Raw genomic sequence first — 17,604 nt, 5'->3', positions numbered from 1 at the left:
GGAAATGTGGTATTCCTGCTCAGGAAGGATCTCTTTTCCGAGACCACTTTCTGAGATCAGGGACTCTGGGTTGGATTCAGGGACTCTGAACTCCAATGTAGTGAGACAGTACGGAGCAGAAGGCAAAGGGGATATGCTGATGGATGTCTGGGCACTTAGGCAGACAAACTGCTATGTTTTATAGTAGTCTCAAGGCGTGACTCAATGCATATAACAAACTTGAATAATCAAATAGTGTGAAAATCACTGAACAGAGAATAATAATGCCAGGAAGAAGTGCAACCAGGAGACCAGAACAGCTGGAGTGTACTAACAGTGCCAGAGAACCACAGAAGATCTCAAAGCTGTGCAGGAATTGGAGGGGCAGGTGTCTTCAGTAGTGAGAGATATTATTCAGAAAATTATTTCCCCTAAGGATTTCTCTTTACCTACTGCTATGCCTATTTATTTTGCCTCAGGTTAAGGTTAGTTAGTGATTTAATTGCTCGTTTCATTAAGATATTGAGAAAACTGAATGATGATGGTATTCACATTCACACGAAGACAGTGGAGTAGATGTGTTGGCATGCTGCCATCTTTTTTGGCCAGGCCTCACCAGGGATGTTAGCCTTTTGAGAGCCCACAAGGATTGATGCTGGGACAGTGAAGGCTGGTGTGTTTAAAAGGCATTTGCAGGCGCTACGTGTTATGAATAGTCATGATGCTGTGAACAGATGTGTTTTATGTAGTGATGGTGAAACGTCTTGAGTCTAAGGGATCTCTGAAGAATTCAGAGGGAGAAGCTATTATTTCTGAACCTCTTAATCTAACCTGAGAACCCCATTTAAGTAATTTTTGTCTCAGTTACTACAGAGAAACTCAGTAGGATGGATACCTGGGAGTGAAACACCTCCCATATCTCGAGTCTGCTGATCCACAGCTCAGTAAGCAAAGTTTAAGCATGCATGGGCTCCCATGGAAGTTCTTTGCTTTGACTAATTTCCACTGCTTCTGTTCAGATGGAAGCTGACAGCTTTTCTTCTGGCTGATGGGCAAAGAATGAGTTAATCACTTTCTGAGAATGACTTTGTCACATTAACTGTGTCATTAGCTGTCATAGCATGACAGCTATGCCGTATTAACAACAACAAAAAAAGATATTCTTCTACGGAATATTTTTCTAGATGGAGAAATGTGGTGCAGTTGAAATTTCAGCCCCATTTCCCACCCTTGTCAGCTAGTTATTTGCAGAGATGAAGATGGAAATGTAGAGAAATGTGAAAGTCCAACTGTAAAACCCATTTATACTGCAGGTCATGATTGAAAAATGCTGGTGTGTATGTTCTAAGAAAGGCTTATGTGGCTTAACTGCCTCAACTGCTTTTATGAGAGAAATTCACCTATTATTTATACTGCTGCTGCCATTGTCTTCTGCTCACGAGAGAAAGAAAAAGCAGTACCCAAATAAGTATTATAGAATATTTTCCAGAGGCATTAAGTCTGAGAGTTAAGACGCAGATTCTCATAGGAGTGTAGGAACAGTTTTCACAACTCAGTGTCCTGTAATTTTATATGGATTGGAATCAAGATGAGCTCTGACCAGAGGTCTGCACACAGATCTCACTGCACTTGGCGTGCAAGTCAATGCATACATTTAAATTTAGTAGGAAAATACAGGGTTGGTAGGATCTTTTGCAAACAGTCCCTGTTGGGCTGGAGAAGACTGTTGAGAAAGGGAGTAATGGCAGAAAGGCAAGAGGCAAAGGTCACGTATGCCCCTGTATACCTACAGACATGGACAGCTATGGAAAGGTTTAGCACTCATAATCTGCACAAGGATATGCCAGCCTTCTCCCTGAGGAAGCAGTGCAGTGCAGTGCTTTTAACAAATCATTCAGCAGAGTGATGTGCTTTTGTGATGACTGTTTAACCTTGAGACATTTCATTCCATGGTTTCAGCAAGGATTACAGTAAATGCTCAATTTAGGTAAAGTCACAATCTAATTAAACAAATTCAGTCTAAATCCCTGCTGGGCCAGTAAAGATTTGTCTGTTAAATACCTCTAAGCGTTTTCATTTTCTATAGCAACAGTTAATTGGATATGCAACTGTCAGTTTAAATGCTTTAAATGAGGCTGATGGGATTAGTAATTGAATGCTTGGATTAATGATTTACAGCTGGCTTCGCTACCCTGTTGGTTGCTTACAGCTATGTTCATGATAGCTCCCTACCCTCATCAGGTGGGTGGAGTAGTGGTCAATAACTGCAATATAGTTATGATATTATGAAATACAGTTATGATACAGATTTGATGTAATCAGTGCATTCCTGTTGATATGTATAACTATTTTTAATACTGTGGGTGGCAAAGGATTACGATCAAAATATTAAAAGCAGAAAATCTAAAAATAGCCACCTAACCTCCACAGTTAGGACTTGGAACTAGAGGTCTCAGTCATTCTCCAACTAAATGTATACAATTGTCTTTTACGGTTTGAGTCAGAAAGCAAACCTCAGTGTTGTGGGTGGTGAAATTATATCCAAGGCTGTGAGTGGAGGCTGACAGAGGGATTTCTACGAGAGGTGGTAGGACTGCAAAGGAAGTGGAAGAGATGAAGTCTGTGCACTGACAACGTGGCTGCTCTTGGAGAAAGAGACCAGACTACAAAGCTTAGTCAGGTGGAGGGATCTCTTTGGTGATGCCTGAATCACCCATCTGGGTGGGAACTGAAGAGAAGCAGAAAGTTTTAAGACTCTGATAGGGAAGTGGTTACACTGTTCTTTGTGTGACTTTTTAGATCTCACTTCAGTGCTTTAAAAGGCCAGAAATATGGTACGCTCCTTGGAGCTGTCCCAGAACGTCACTGTAAATAAAATGGGCTTTGGGGCCAGCTAACCCGTACCAGGAATTTCTTCATTCTCAAAGCAACCTAGGGTCAGGGAACTTAACCATTCATTTGCCTTTTAAGTTGCAAATTCTGGGATGCTCCTGTTGGCATAAGAAGGAATCTTGCTGTTTGTGTCCAGCTGAGCTCTGTAGTGCTTGAGGAAGAAGGCTGTAAAGAAAACTTTCTGTGGCACTGAGGTGTATACATAAACTGTAGAGTTATGCTATGAATTTGTCATTTTGCCTTATATATAGGCCTCCAAAACCATCCTAAATGACAGCGAGGCTCTTATACACCATGCATTGAAAACTTTGGTTCTTGTTAATTAAGTTCCCTTCAGAATTAAAATGAGCCAGTGCATATTTAGAGTCTATGTTGAACACAGTTTAATAATACTTATTTCAGTATATTAAATTAGAGCATGTTTCTGTTCTTACAAAGATTCTATCTTGGGAAACATTATCTGAAACAGCTAACAACATTGATGTTATAATCACTTGTATTTATGATATGGTTATAAACAATTACTAAGTAAATGATCATAATTATTTAGACATAATTACAAAATAATTATGGTAATAATAATTTTGTAGTTATTTATATTTATTGTATATCATACTACATATTCATTTAGCAGAAAAAAACCCCAGGAAATTCAAAGTTATGCTCTGCATATTTCAGCTCATAGAATATGCCAAGTTCATCTGAGATGTGGGAATGGCTCTATGACCTTTCCTCATTATCCCAAGATTTAAGCTTAGGTTTTCAGGCAGAGCACCAGCTACATAGTTTGGTATTCAGAAATAATTGTATTCATCAGCTTCTCTCTCCCTCATGATCTACTCCTGTATGTGAACTCCATTTGGTTCAGGAAATCCTGGGTTTTTTTGCTTCCTTCCTCTAATTAGTTGCTATTAAAAAGCCCAACTCATCCTTGTCTAACCTCAACTAGACTATCTTTTTCTTCCTTTTGTTTCTAGTGCAGAGCCATTAATCTCTTTGACTGGTCTAGACCCTTCCAGCATTCATTGTTCATATTCAGTTTTTGTTATATTTACTCAGTATTCAGACCAATGATACTATATTTAATCATACTCTGGAATATTGATTGCTGTGTAAAAATGCCAAGCCAATGATAAAAGCCAGGGAAAGGAAATGTAGAATCTGGTTTTTGGTCTCAGGATGACATTTCTTCCTTCACAATACTCTTGCAATTAATTTTCTTTCCAGACATCAGGCTTTCCTCCTTTCTGCTTTTATTTATGTAAAGCAATAAAGCTGTTTCAATAATCTTCCAATGAAGTGACAGTTCTAGGAATGTATTGTAAGAGGAAAATTAGGGGACCTTTTCAGAACTTGGACCAAGAGTGAGATGCCCTTTTTCATCTCCCAGCCCAGCAGCCCTATCTTCAACCTTAGTTTTCATTTGTGATTTAGTAAAGTGGACTTCAGGAAACCTTGCTTGATTCACTGGCACATTTTGAGCTGATTTCATCTGACATGTTAATTACTGAGAATGTTAGAACACTTTAGTGTTAGAGAGCCCCTGAGTGATGGCATAACTGAAAGTCATAAGATAAGTAATTCCACGTCAACAGAAGAAATTAGATCTTATTCTAATTTCACATCTTTTAAATAATAATTATTAAAGCAAGAGAGTGTCTGACTGGAGAGGTTTTCAATTATAATGGAAGGAATGAGGACTATTCAGCTTTGCTATTTCAGTCAGAGAATCAAAGTCGCATCTCCCTTCCATGTACATTGCCACCTGCCTGTTCAACCTTGGAAGAGACTTGCTCCTCCACTTTGCTTGCCCTCACTCCTGTTTTGGGTTGCATGCATATATCCCAGTTAGATGTTTGTATCAAGTACTTTTTTTACTATATAAATTGATACAAATGGGAAGGTTTAGTAGATCAAAACACTTCATTCTGCAAGATACATACTAGGTCTCTAGAGCTTTGGGAGTTTTATTCCTTGTTAAATCACCAATTTTCTGTTAACTGTGAAGGATGGGTGACAACAACTGGTAAACCTTTTGCATTATCAACTGCAACAATGCTTGTTTTAGTTAGAAGGCTGGCAAGGGCCTCTCTGACTAAATTACAGGTAAGTTTTAGGGAAAAGAAATGAATAAATGTTGAGGTGAAAGATTAAGGATGCAACTGCATTGTCATTTTAGTTCTTTCTGGAGTGTATGTTTGAAGCAAACCTGTTGCTGATGCCTGCATCCCATGCATGGATTTGCACTGCAGAGCAGGCTCAGTCTGCACAGCCCGAGGTCCCTGTGGGTGAAACCACTCGGGTGATGTGTTCCAGGAGCCCGACTGATGTCCTCCAGCCACTAGCGGGCAGGTGCCATGGGGGGAAAGAACGGGAAGAAGACGTTTCCTGTGGCTGGTGGCATTTGAAGAACTCTCTAGAAAGATGATAGCGAACACAACTGAATCCTGAAAAGGCCATGGAGCTTCTACAGGCATCTGTATTTTCTGCCTTTTAAAATTTGGTATCATCAATTCTGTACAGCAGGAAGAGGAAAATAGGTGCCCTGCTTTTTATTGAAGGAAAAGGAATGTCTTGCGGTTTATCAGCCCTTCAGCAGGATTTTGGCCACTTCAGACCACTTGTATCATCCTCTAAGGGCCAAGCTAAAAATCATCACAACTAATTGTATGTGATGAGGCTTTTAAGTGCATATTTAAACACAGCTTGATTTTTAAAAGTCCTGAGTACCTAGAAGATCCTGTTGACTTGAAGTTAAAGAAAAGTCAGACCCTTAATTTGCCCTTTGTGTCAATAGGTAGTACTGTGCAAAACTGAAATACAGATACTGAATGCAGAGCCACGGATGGGTTTAGACATCTAGCTCCCGTAAGTTATTTCAGCAATAATCAGGGATCTAAACAGCCTCAAGGATTTTGACTGTAGAAATTTTAAATTATTGTCAGTGCCGGTGGTCAAAGTGATTTTTATCTTGTTAATTTAAGTGGGAAGTAACCAGTAGCCAGTAGCAGTAGGGGGGGAAAAGTGCTCACAGACTAGGAATCTAGGGGGACAGTCAGAATTATGGAAGGAAGCGCACACTGGGATGGGAGCTGGCCTGTGATGTAAGTGCCACCTATGTAAATGCCAAAGGATCTACGGTGTTAGTGTTGTGTTTTCTGTTTGTTCTCAGATTTACTTATACTGCCTTTGTTTGAAACAGAAAAGACTGACCAGCAGTTTCCCATATTTCAGTAGTGCCAAAGTGATTTATACCAGCTGAGGAATCAAACACAAAGCTGTTCCATGGAAAACCATTTGTCAGGTGCTCTGTAAAATTAGGATTTTGAAGTTTTTTTATGCAGTTTTGGGTCATGTTTATTTTGCACAAAGTGACTTACCGATTTTTGAGTTACTATTTATAACTTCAAGGCCAACTGTACAATCCTATATTGGATGGGTATATAAGGTGTAACTAATCAAATGTGGCATTGTGTTGTACACTGGAGAAATGTTTTTAGTGCTTTAAGTCAAACACACTTATGATTTTTTTTTCATGTGAATTGGCTGAACACTATGAATTATAAATTTAGGCTTTAAACATTTATTCTGTTAACTGGTTAAAATGAGAGCAGTTAGAGCAAGTACAGTTATATTCGCTTTAGAGCATATTTATTATTCTAGTATTCTAAGAAACTGTGAAAACTAAAGACAAAAGTGTGTTTCAGCTGTTGTGTGTGCAGTACAAATTCTGTAACTACAGAAAAGAGGTTGGCATTGCTCTGATTGCTTAAAGAAAAATTGAGATGATGTTTGATTAAATGACTGAGAGAAAATAAATAACATTTCAGAATTTATGCAGTTAGGATGAAGAATTTATTGTATATACAGTTAAGCAACTCTACTGTAGATGTACTTCCTCTTTAAAGAAAATTAATACAGTGATCAAAATAGTTCTAGCATGGAAACTACAATACAGACTGAAACTTGACTACAACAGAAATTAGTTATTTGACTTGAAAGAACACAGAACCTGAAAAAACAAATTGCAGGTTGCATCATTAACCAAGGACAGTAAAAAACTGTACAGTACAAGCAACACGTTACAATAAGTTATGACCAATAAGGCAGTCTTTCTCATTTAGGACAAAAGGGATAAAGGGAAAGGTATTAAAATCTCATAAATCCACCATATCTCTTTTCCATCTCTGGGACCTCTTTGGAATAAGTTTCCCCATCTTCTTCTGAAGGGAGGATGGAGTCGGCGAAGCGCTTAAGAAACCCACCGTATCGTTTCTGGTAATCCAGCCACCATTCTGGCCTGCCCACTCTTCTCATGAAACCACCGTATCTCTTTTGCAGCTCTTTGGCTTCGTCTTCCAATTCGGGCTGCGCTTTACGCTTCTCATGAAGCCTCCGTATCTTTTGCTGACGTCCCCGTCATTTTCACTTATCTCTCGGTAATGCCCCGCTTCAGGGTTATCCCCTGTTCCTAGGAGCTCCTTCAGCAGATCAGAGGAATTAGCAAGGGCATCATCATCCGAGTCTTTCTTCATAAACCCTCCATACCTCTTAGCCAGGATCTCTCCTCCGTTAGCTTCATCCTCTGGTTCTACCCGATAGAGCTCATCCATTTTCTTCATGAACCCCCCATATCTTTTCATGAAGCCTCCATACTTCTTTGCAAGCAAATGGTTCTCATCCAGCTCTTTCTTGTCTCCTGGAGCAATGTTGCCATCCTCGGAAAGATCCAGCTTTGCCAGTTGCAGGAGCTCCTTGCAGGTCTCCCAGGCTTTGGCAGAAGGCAGCTTTCCTTCACATTCTAGTGTACAAGCCTGAAAAACGGATGCGGTTTACTGAGAACAATTTGACAGTAACAAGCACTTTGCCACCTTGTCTTAGCTTTACTTGTTTTTAAAAGACCATGAGCGAGCCTCTCTTTGTGAGTGGCTTGGAAGGACTGCTCTTTGTGAACAGCTGATTTGGTACCGGTCTGTTCTGAAGTTCCTCATATCCCTCTCTGAAGGACATGGTAGTCTCTACTCTAAGAGACAGAGTACTGGACAAGATGGATCGTGGATCCTGTATGTCAAGGCTGCCCCTATGTTTCTGTTTCAAAGGAAGCCACACGTACAGTTCCTGCACCTCCCTTACGCCCAGGTGTGTTCTTATGAAAATTTTTGTGTTTACTAATGATAAGCTAAAAAGCGATTGTGGTTTGCTTCATAATGAAAATGTAAAAGAGGATTCAATCTTCGTAATTCAAAGTGGCATTCAGAAATTTTAGGAAATAAATTACTTAGAGCAAATGTCATTGTTGTTGCAAAGAAGCCAGCTATACTGTACTGCTCAGTATCTTCAACACACTGCACAGCTCTAAAGCTATATTTCTGTCTATTGTCATTTGTTTATCTTCATGGAACAGATCTTTCAAATGTGTACCAATACAGATGTAGAAATACAGGCTCTCTTAGGCAGGATCACAATTCTGGTTTTGCTAGTTTGACATACAAAATAGCGACCATTAGAAAGAGCGAAAAAATCCTGAACTGTGTTGCTTCTGACTGTAATGAAAAATTTTCAGGCTAAGACATAAAAAAAAATTTCAGTACCTGTATGCGTATCTCATAACCTGTCATGTAAAGATAGTAACATACATATTAGCTACTATCTCTGTTGTGTCAGCGGAATTTACTTGTGAAGCCACACTCTTCAGTTGGGAAAAAAGTGAATCCAGTGGTTTTTTTCTTGCCCATGGTTTTTATACCATGATAATTAAACAAGAAATCATCAATATTTTCAATAAGAGAAACATTTATTCTGCCTATAGCTGATGTTTTCTAAGGATCTCGATATGCTTTAAAAGTGAAATTAAACCCCAGCACAGTTTTCTCTAATAGCTAACTGACCAGCTCTTTACCTGTCTGTTGAACCCCATTTTAGTCTAAGAAATTTATATAGGGTTTTTGATACGATAAAAAGAAAATTAAATGGATTTATGTGTTTTGCAAGAATAATTTAACTGGCACTATACATGCTTGTTGTTATATATTATAGTTATGCCGTAAAGAGAATCTGATCTCAGCTTCAGTCTGACTTCAAAATTGCTCTAAATCAAAGCAAGAATAGATCTTTCCCTTCCTTTTCCCTTCTCAATTAGCTTAAATAACACCCTATGGCCAAATTAACATATGCTATCTCATAGGTGTGAATGACCAGGTACAATGTGATAACTCTCATATCTTACAGATACAATGTGATAAAATCAGTTATGATGCTACTAGATGCTAGTATCTAGAAACATTTCTGCTGTTTGTATGTGTATAAGGAATATATGGTACAGCACATTGTTTCCTTTCCGAGTTCAACTAGTAAGTGTTGTTACAGAATGGGACTATGATTCTTTCTTGAATAATTGGTGAAGGTGTACAAGAGAGAATATCGATATAGACACGCACAACATGTACTCCAAAAAGCACATATCTCTCCCTCCGAAAGAGCAAACTACCACTTTTTCCCTAGTTGACATTAAAGTTTGATTGAAAGCTAATGTAAGCAAAAGTATAGCGAACTGTTTTGCCAGCCATCCTAAGAATATTACCCTTATGAACCTGTTGTGGTTAAGAGGGAGTCCTTGCTTTTGGAGTAAGCAGAAGTACTGTGATTCCTAATTCTGTGTAAGAATAGGGTCCAGTCCTTCCTTTTGTGTACTCCCAAATAACCGATGACCTCTTAGGAACAAAACTTTTCAGATCATTTAGATGTGCTGAGAGCATGATGCCTCGATACGCATCTATTTGACGGTGGGAACCGCAGGTGCCACTGGCAAAGGACTTGGCAGCCTGAGTTCCCACCTTCTTCAGGGAGGGCTGAGGGACCCCAGACTTTCACTGGCGCCGATCCTTAAATTTCCAGTTGAGTGGTCTCTGTGACTATACTTTTAAATAATTTCAATATAATTATAATTACACATTAACACACACACCCCCACACACCCCCCCGCATTCTGGAGGTTTCTCGGCATGATTTGTCTTAGGAGACAATGTCAAAGGGATCTTTCACAGGCATATTCCTAACGCTGTGCAGCACCGTGCAAAGAGGAAAAGCAGCTTCCAGGTATTGCTACTCAAACCAACCAGGCTTCAACCCCACCTTTTGTGAGATTTCAGGCAGATCCGCCGCTTTTCAGCTCGACAGCCATCCTGCCTGGAGAGAGCTCATCCTGCCGGGGAGCCCGCTGCCGAGGGTCGGGACCCCTCCTCCCGTCCCGCCCGGCTTCCCCCCGCCCCGCCGGGGCTGAAGTGCCCGGCAGCGACCTTTCCTTTCCCTGCAGAGCTGCCCTCTCCGGCCGGATTTCCCTTCCCCCTTACGTTTTCACTCGCCTTTTTCCTTGCTCCCCCCCGGGGCTGCCCGGCGCGGGGTGTTCCCCCCCCCGAAAGCCGCCACTCGCTGACGGGCAGCGGGAGGGACGGGCGGGCGGGCTGGGGGGGGGGTGTCTCGTCGGGGCGCGCTGGGTTTGTGTCGGCGCCGGCCCCCCCGCCTCGCCCTCTCCCCAGCGCCCCGGAGCCCATTCCTCCCTCCTTCCCTCCCCGCTTCAAAAACGGGTCTTCCAAGCGACCCCGGCCGCTTCCCCCACTATTTATTTTTGTTATTTCGCTCCTTCGCCTCCTTCCCCTTTTTCCTCCCTCCCAAAGTTAACGCGGGGCGGGAGCCCGGCCCGGCCGAGGGGGTCTCCGCGGCGCTGAAGCGGCCGGCCGCCCCCCCACCCCCCCCGCCCCGGCTCCCGCTTACCAGGGGATGGATGCCGGCGCGGGGTCCCAGGCGGTAGGCGCAGGCGGCGCAGTCGCGGCCGCAGTCCGCCCGCACCCTGGGCAGCAAGCAGGTGCTGAGGGCCAGCAGCGAGCAGCCGAGTCTCAGGAGCAACGCCATGGGGGCTGCAAGAAGGAGAGGTCAGCCGGCAGCCGCCTCACCCCGCTCCCACCCCCGGCACTGCCTCCCCCGGCGTCGGGGCAGGAAGAGGCGGCACGACATCGTTCGGCCGCCGCGGTTTAAAACCAAGTCCTGGGTCGCACGCAACTCCGGTAGCTCACGCGCTTTTTGGAGCCGGGGGGGTTGCGCTTGCGAGGTAAGCAGGCGCTTAAGGTAAGCAGGCGCTTGGCAGGTGCAAGGCAACGGATCCGCGCCCGGAGAGGAGCGGACCCGAAGGACGAAGCGCCCAGAAGCTCCCGTCCGGTGAAAGTGTTCGTCCCCAAACGCTCTATCCCGCCCTTCCCGCAAAGCCCGCGCCTCAGGGGGAGAGACCCGCGGCGGAGCGGCACGGACGGGACGGCAGCCCCTCCCGGGAAGGCTTTCCCACCGGAGCGCCCCGAGTAGCCGCCGCGACGACGGGCACCAGCCCCGGCAGAGCCGTCCCCAGCCCTCCCCCGGTCCCCCCCCCGCCCCGGCAGGCAGAGCAGTTCACTCACATACAGGCTCCCTTCGGGGCTCCCGGGAGTTGCTCGGGAGTGAGCTGCGCCTTGCCGGAGCCTCGGCGTCGGAGCCGCTATTATTTATAGCGAGGCCGAGCAGCCTCCGGAGAAACCGCGGAGGGGGCGCGGGGGGGAGGAACTCACAGCCTGCGGCTGCTGACAGCTTCAGGGAGGGCGGCTCTGGGGGGGTGGGTGTGTGGGGGGGCGCCGAGCCGAGCGCCCGCTGCCGGGACCGGGCGCGCCGCTGCGGAGCGGAGCGGGTACGGGCGGCGGCGGCGTCACTTTATAATTAGTGAACGAGGGGAGAGGGGGGCCGCCCCCAATCGCCGTCGGGCTCCCGCTGACGCAGCACCTACGACATCCCCCCCCCCCCCCCCCCGGCGCCGCTGCCCCGCCGTCAGTGACTCCGACGGAGCTTGGGATGGGGGGGGGGGGGGGGGGGAGAGGAGGGGGTGCCCCTGCCGTCCGGGAGAGCGGGGGACCGGCACCGCGAAAGTTACCGGGGGAAGTTTTCAGCGGGGGCGGGCGGGGATGAGACATCGGCGTGAGTCAACGCGGGGGGGGAGAGGCACCCCGGGGCTGGCGGCAGCCCCTCGGCGGCAGCCCCGCTCCCCGGGGCGACGGGCGCAGTTTCCCCTGCAGAGCGTTGCACAGCGCCGGGGAGCGGGGTTGCGTTTGGTTGGTTGTTTTTTTTTTTTTTTAAATTTGGTCCCCTTCTCTCTCTGCCGCTCTGCCAAAACCCCCAGCCGCTGGTGCTGAGGGTCCCTCCTGCATGCATTCTACCTCCCGCCCTGGGCCTCAGGTGTAAAACACTGTGTTTGGGGGAAGCAGGTTTTACTACAGTGAGCAAGAAGGCAAGGTTTTTTATTTGAAAATATTGGAATTTCACCAGTACGATTAGATTTGCCTTATTTTCACAATTTTGGTGACCAGGAAAACGGGAATAGGAAGGAACCAGACAGAGGCAAAATCCCAAGCACTTCTGCAAGGTTCTGAACGCCAGCAGCTGCAGCGTCTCATGGTTCTGCTCCGTTTGACATCCTGGGGAACTGGCGTAGAGCAGTGACGCTGATCCCTGACACCTCTTGTTTGTAGAGGGCTCTGCCCCAGCCGTGCTAAGCTGCGTTTCTTTGACTGTCAGAAGCTACCTTCTATTTCCAGCCCCAAATTATTTCTAGCTGGCTTATATTTATTTGTTCTTCTTTCATAGAATCATAGAATAGTTTGGGTTGGAAGGGACATTTAGAGGTCCCCAACTCCCTTTCAGCATTGTCCTTCAGTTTAAAGAGCATTTTTTCCCTTCCTGGTGTGTTTCTGGGGTGGGATTATTCTCCTCAGTCCTCATTTTGCTGAAGTGAACAAGCTGTGCTCTTCAGCTTTCTGTCTTGAGATGGGCCCTTTTCATGTAAATGTTCTGCTCTGCATTTGCTATACTTGGAGTTCATAATTTCTGGGCATGAGCGATGGGAACAGTACACAGTATGTTGGTTCAAATTTCATTAGGGCATTAATGCATAATTATCTCCCCTGGAGGAGGAAGACACCTCAATTTATACCTCCTCAGATCTCATATGCCTTTCCTAATGCTGCAGTACACTGATGTCACACACTCGTCTGGTAACTGAGATACAGCCAGGTCTTTATCCTTCAGAACTAACACAAAATCCAGTACTATTATTGTATGGAAATTGTGCTTTCTGCCACCTGTTAGTCTTTACATCAGACTAAGGATGACTCAGATTAAGGACACTCAAATGAATGTCTGGATTTTCAGAAATAAATCCATTCAAGCCAAAGACCTCTTGCATATAATCAGTGTATGTGAGAAGAGAATCAGGCTCTCTGTTTACACAGTAACATCAGCCAACTTTGTAAGTGAACCCTCAAGAGAAGAGGTAGACATTTTAAAAATCATCCCAGTGGGTATATTTATGTTAGCATGTGAGGGATCTGCATTTGGAGCAATGAGCACATTGCTATGCCACTGAATCAGCAGGAATGCTATAAAGTTTGTTCCTAAGATGGTTAGGGAAGCACTGACTAACTCCAGAGGTGACACATTTGGTGCCTCTTTTGCTGTAAAGATGCTCTCTACAAATAGAGCTTTTTGTGATGGACATCATCAAATTAGTCCTCTGGGTCAATTACTGACCCTCAGCTCTGCCATCATTTATTGGCTTGCACTCTAATAGTCAGCATGATGTGATGGGACAGATAGCCCAGTAGCCTCCTGCTTATTCCTCCTGCAGTGTGCGTCCCTGGGCTGACTGACTCCTGCTTTCGTCGTTCTGCACACGAGCGTCCATGCTCAGCCTGCCCACTCAGCTACTCAGTCTGCCATGCCCTTCATTACTCTGTTTAACGTCACTTATTGTGTTTAATCTGGTCGTGATGAACACCCAGCCAGTGTCAGAATCTCACGGCGCACAGAGGTGCAGATAATCCTTGTAGATAAGATACAGACTGTAACAGGAAAAGATGAAGGATGAAGTAGGAGTAAAGCATGTAAAAGGACCAAATAAAAGGCATGTAAATTCTGTGTAGAAAAGGAATAATGGGGAGGGTTATTTTACGGTGGGTAAGTCCTACGGCTGCTGGTGGGGACCAGGGAAGAGCGAAAGATGGAAAGAGATGGGGTGTGAAATGCACAGGTGGAAGGACACCATGAGAGAGAGAGGAGAGAGACCTGTGCACAGCCAGCACTGAGCAGAAGAAATCCAACCGTGGTGGTTGGAAGTGCTACAGATATTCAGCACTCTCTGGGTCATCTGCTTCTCCATATCCTCTGTCATTTGAGTCTTTGGCCTCATCCTGGTCCTCACCCTGCCTCCTTACAGAAGTTGTATGAGTCCCCAGGGCCTGGCAGGGTGGGGAGTGGGAAGAAGGTCCCAGCCAGCCTCTCATTTTACCCTTTTCCCACTAGGTTTAGCAGTGCCTGCTACAGAGGGTCCTCTCCTTCCTCCTGAAAATGCTAATATTCACAGAGAATGAGTAGTAATACAAGGAAGGAGTAATAAGGAAAATATTTCTTGAAGAGCTCACTTTTCCGAGTGTCAGCAGATGAAAGCTCCGTAATTCCCAGTCTGAGTTCAGTTTTGTGTGGGGAAAGTAGTCTTTGCAGAGAGAGGATGAAAACAGGAGAGAATTTGGAAAATTTTGACAAAATACTGCAAAGTAAAAACTACGTGAGGAAAATTACTCACTGTAGGAGTGGAGGATAATACTTCCTCAGCAAAGGAGGACTGACAATCAAAGAAATAGGGAGGCATAAAAAGAAAGAGAACACTTTTCACAGCAGTAAAGATGATAACTTGTTGCTCCCTACTAACTTTATAATAAAAATGTCCTGGTGTTGATAAAAACTTTGGCATTTATACAATCCAGAATTACTACAGACACCAACTGCTTTATATCTGTCATCAAAATATACCAGCCAAAAGAAACCTGTTTATATTACAGTAGTGCTTGCAGCCCCAAGGGCCCTGTTGTCCTACGGCTTGTCCAGACTCCCAGACTCAAGCTAGAAGAAGGTGAAGCCAAGATGAAATCATCTTCATTTTACTGATTGAGAACACAATTTGAATGACTTTACAAAGTCTTGCCAAAAGTGGGCAGCCAAGTTAGAAACTAAATCTCTCTCTCAGATTTCACATCAGTATCTTTACTGCAGGACCAGCTTTCCTTTCCAAACTATACTCATCATGCTAATCGAGCTGCTACAAAATCGTTAAATGAGGATGGATTTATGGAAATATGAAGTAAACATGCTGCTAGCACCCCAAGCAACCCTTCTTGCAACACAGAGCCTTTTTGATAGAATTGAAATGAGGAACAGGGAATGTAAAACAGCATATTGATTATTTTCTTCAGCTCAGTGCAAAAGGTCACAGCATTTCTTAAGACCAAACAGTCAGGTTCCATTTAGCTCAGTCTAAATGGGCTTAATTTTTAATGGGAACATATATAACTGATATCAGAGCCGAGAAAGGCATTGCAGGTCAAGTCTCCCATACCAAACTTACCATCAAAGTAATTTAGAGACATGAGTAATTAATCTATAGATACAAGGTATGCATTGCTACTTTTAAAGTATCTTTATTAAATTATGTCTAATGTAAGCAGAGAGGAACTGTAATACAGAGAGATACTCAATGTACGGTTGGTATGGCATTGCCCAAAATGTACCTTTACACGACAGAGATGTTCCAGTGCTTCCCATTTCTCTGTATATCCCTTAATATACATGTAGGTGTATCATTTAAGATATGAAGAAATAAGGAAGATATCAGTGATGCAGACATTTCTGCTCACAGCTGCTGAAGACAAGCTTGTATGAAGAACTGGAATGCTAAACTTTTCACCTCAGACAAAGCTGGGTCTTCTTAATGATATTTTTGCCCTTGAACAAATTGCACCTTTTTTAGAAGGCAAAACCATGCGCTGATCTAGTGGCGATAAGGAGATGTTTTCACTGAAAGAGCACTGACAACTACTGTCCCTGTCTCATGGCTGATGCCATGCAGCTTTCTAAGGGGGGAGGAGGTTTCACACTACTTTGAGTGAAATAAAGTGTGACATGCATTCGGTATAAGCATACAACAAATACAATTTTTGGTGCATTTGTTTACCTGCAATTGTATCAGATGAGATAAGAACGAAGCAGAGAAGTTTATACTGTTCTGTGGAGATACATGGAGATTCACTTTATTACAGGCTTCTCTTTTTCTCACGGGCACACGAATATGTGCACTCAAAGATTTCTGAGATCAGGCCTGAACTGCAGTAAGTAGAATGTGCTGCAGAGTAAGTAGAACAAACTGTACAAAATCTGTATTTGTTATAAAAGCATTATGTTGCTCATTTCCACAGAGGCTGTGGGAGAGGTATTTCCAATAAAGAAGAAAACAGGGTGCTCAGTAGCAAAATACATTGTGATGGAATCCAGGCACAGTGATTATTATTTAAGACAATAACTACTCCACATGAGTGGAGTGATTTATCCTCATTTTTTTAATTAAGAAAACTCATCCATGAATTACAAAGGAAGTATTAGATTCCATCTATGGAAAGGCTTGCAGTGTCTAATGCATATGTGGAAGGATTAGCTGAAAATTGTAAATGAGATATTTTGATCACTTCAGTCATATTAAGAAAAACAACCAACCAGAGTCTAAATAATGTATCTGGAGTGCAAGCTTCAACTATTTTCCCATTATTCACATTCATACAGCAGAATTTTGGAGCTTTTTCCCCAGTTTCAGCCTCACATTTTCATTGCTAGTATTTTATTGCCCAGTTGGGGAGTGCTGTGTTCACACTTTAGCACAACATTCAAAACAAGTTGTTTTTGCAGACTGGAGCTGTAGGGAGAGCCTGACGCATTACATGCAGACAGGGTAAAGGCTGACTGGATTCCTTGCTGCGCTCCTCGGGGGGCACAGCTTGGTGCTGCAGGGCAGGCAGAGGTGACTTGAAACTCCCATATTTTGGGCAGTTCAGAAACGTAATTTAAAATGGTGTCGGTGGTTGCTGTGATTTCCAGCAACCCAACAGGGAGTCTTTTATGGTGGAGAACCGAGCTCTCTCCTTTCCGCTCCCACCATGGCCTGAGCACGACCTCTCTCACGCTGTCTCCGGGCCATGAAAGGAGTGGCAAAGGGCCATGTATGCTCTCCCTCTTCTGCTCTTGTGCTGGAGGGATTCCCCAGAGGTGATCTGGATGGCAATAAGGGTCTTACTTCATTTCGTTATACCTCTACTGGCAATTCCCTTCTCCACACTGGGAATCTGTCTGCCTTACAGCCTGCTGTGGCTGTAGCAGACAGCCTGTGTGCAAGCAGCATGGAGCCTCTTGTGCTCTTACAACATACCTTGGTCTAATGGTGGGCTAAATTCCTCAGCTGCAAAAGCAACTTTATGCTCATTTATGGTAGAGTTCACTCTAGATTAGCTACAGCCACAGTTGTAATCCCTGCAGAACTGCAAATACTAAACAGATGACGTTCATGCAAAAAATGGAGTGGGAAAGATGCATAAAGCACAGGGTTCTCACAAGCACGATGTGAAAGGTCCACCATTTTTCTTTTAATGTAAATGATTTTCAGTTGCTTTACGTGAATTGGGACTTCAGTTACATTCCAGAAAGTGTTTTCCATAGGAAGGAAAGCTGGAGGTTTAATTAATCAAGTTATCTAGCTAGGGAAGAAGATGCTGACGTAAGAAAACATCCTAAGAGCGTTTGAAAATGAAACAAGAAACATCATAATCACATTCCTTCGTTTTACAT

General features: G+C 44.0%; 1 protein-coding gene across 1 annotated transcript; it reads right to left on the bottom strand.

The window, feature by feature from the left end:
* Positions 1-6,799: 6,799 nt before the first annotated feature.
* Positions 6,800-10,779, bottom strand: PENK (proenkephalin). Its single transcript, XM_050892863.1, is given in 3 exon segments — positions 6,800-7,241; positions 7,244-7,685; positions 10,642-10,779. Coding segments are annotated over 3 exon segments (801 nt in total). The 3' UTR covers positions 6,800-7,020.
* Positions 10,780-17,604: the final 6,825 nt, after the last annotated feature.

This window comes from Gymnogyps californianus, chromosome 2 (assembly GCF_018139145.2).
Source record: "Gymnogyps californianus isolate 813 chromosome 2, ASM1813914v2, whole genome shotgun sequence".
Lineage (NCBI taxonomy): Eukaryota > Metazoa > Chordata > Aves > Accipitriformes > Cathartidae > Gymnogyps > Gymnogyps californianus.
This window is presented reverse-complemented; position numbering and strand designations above follow the sequence as displayed.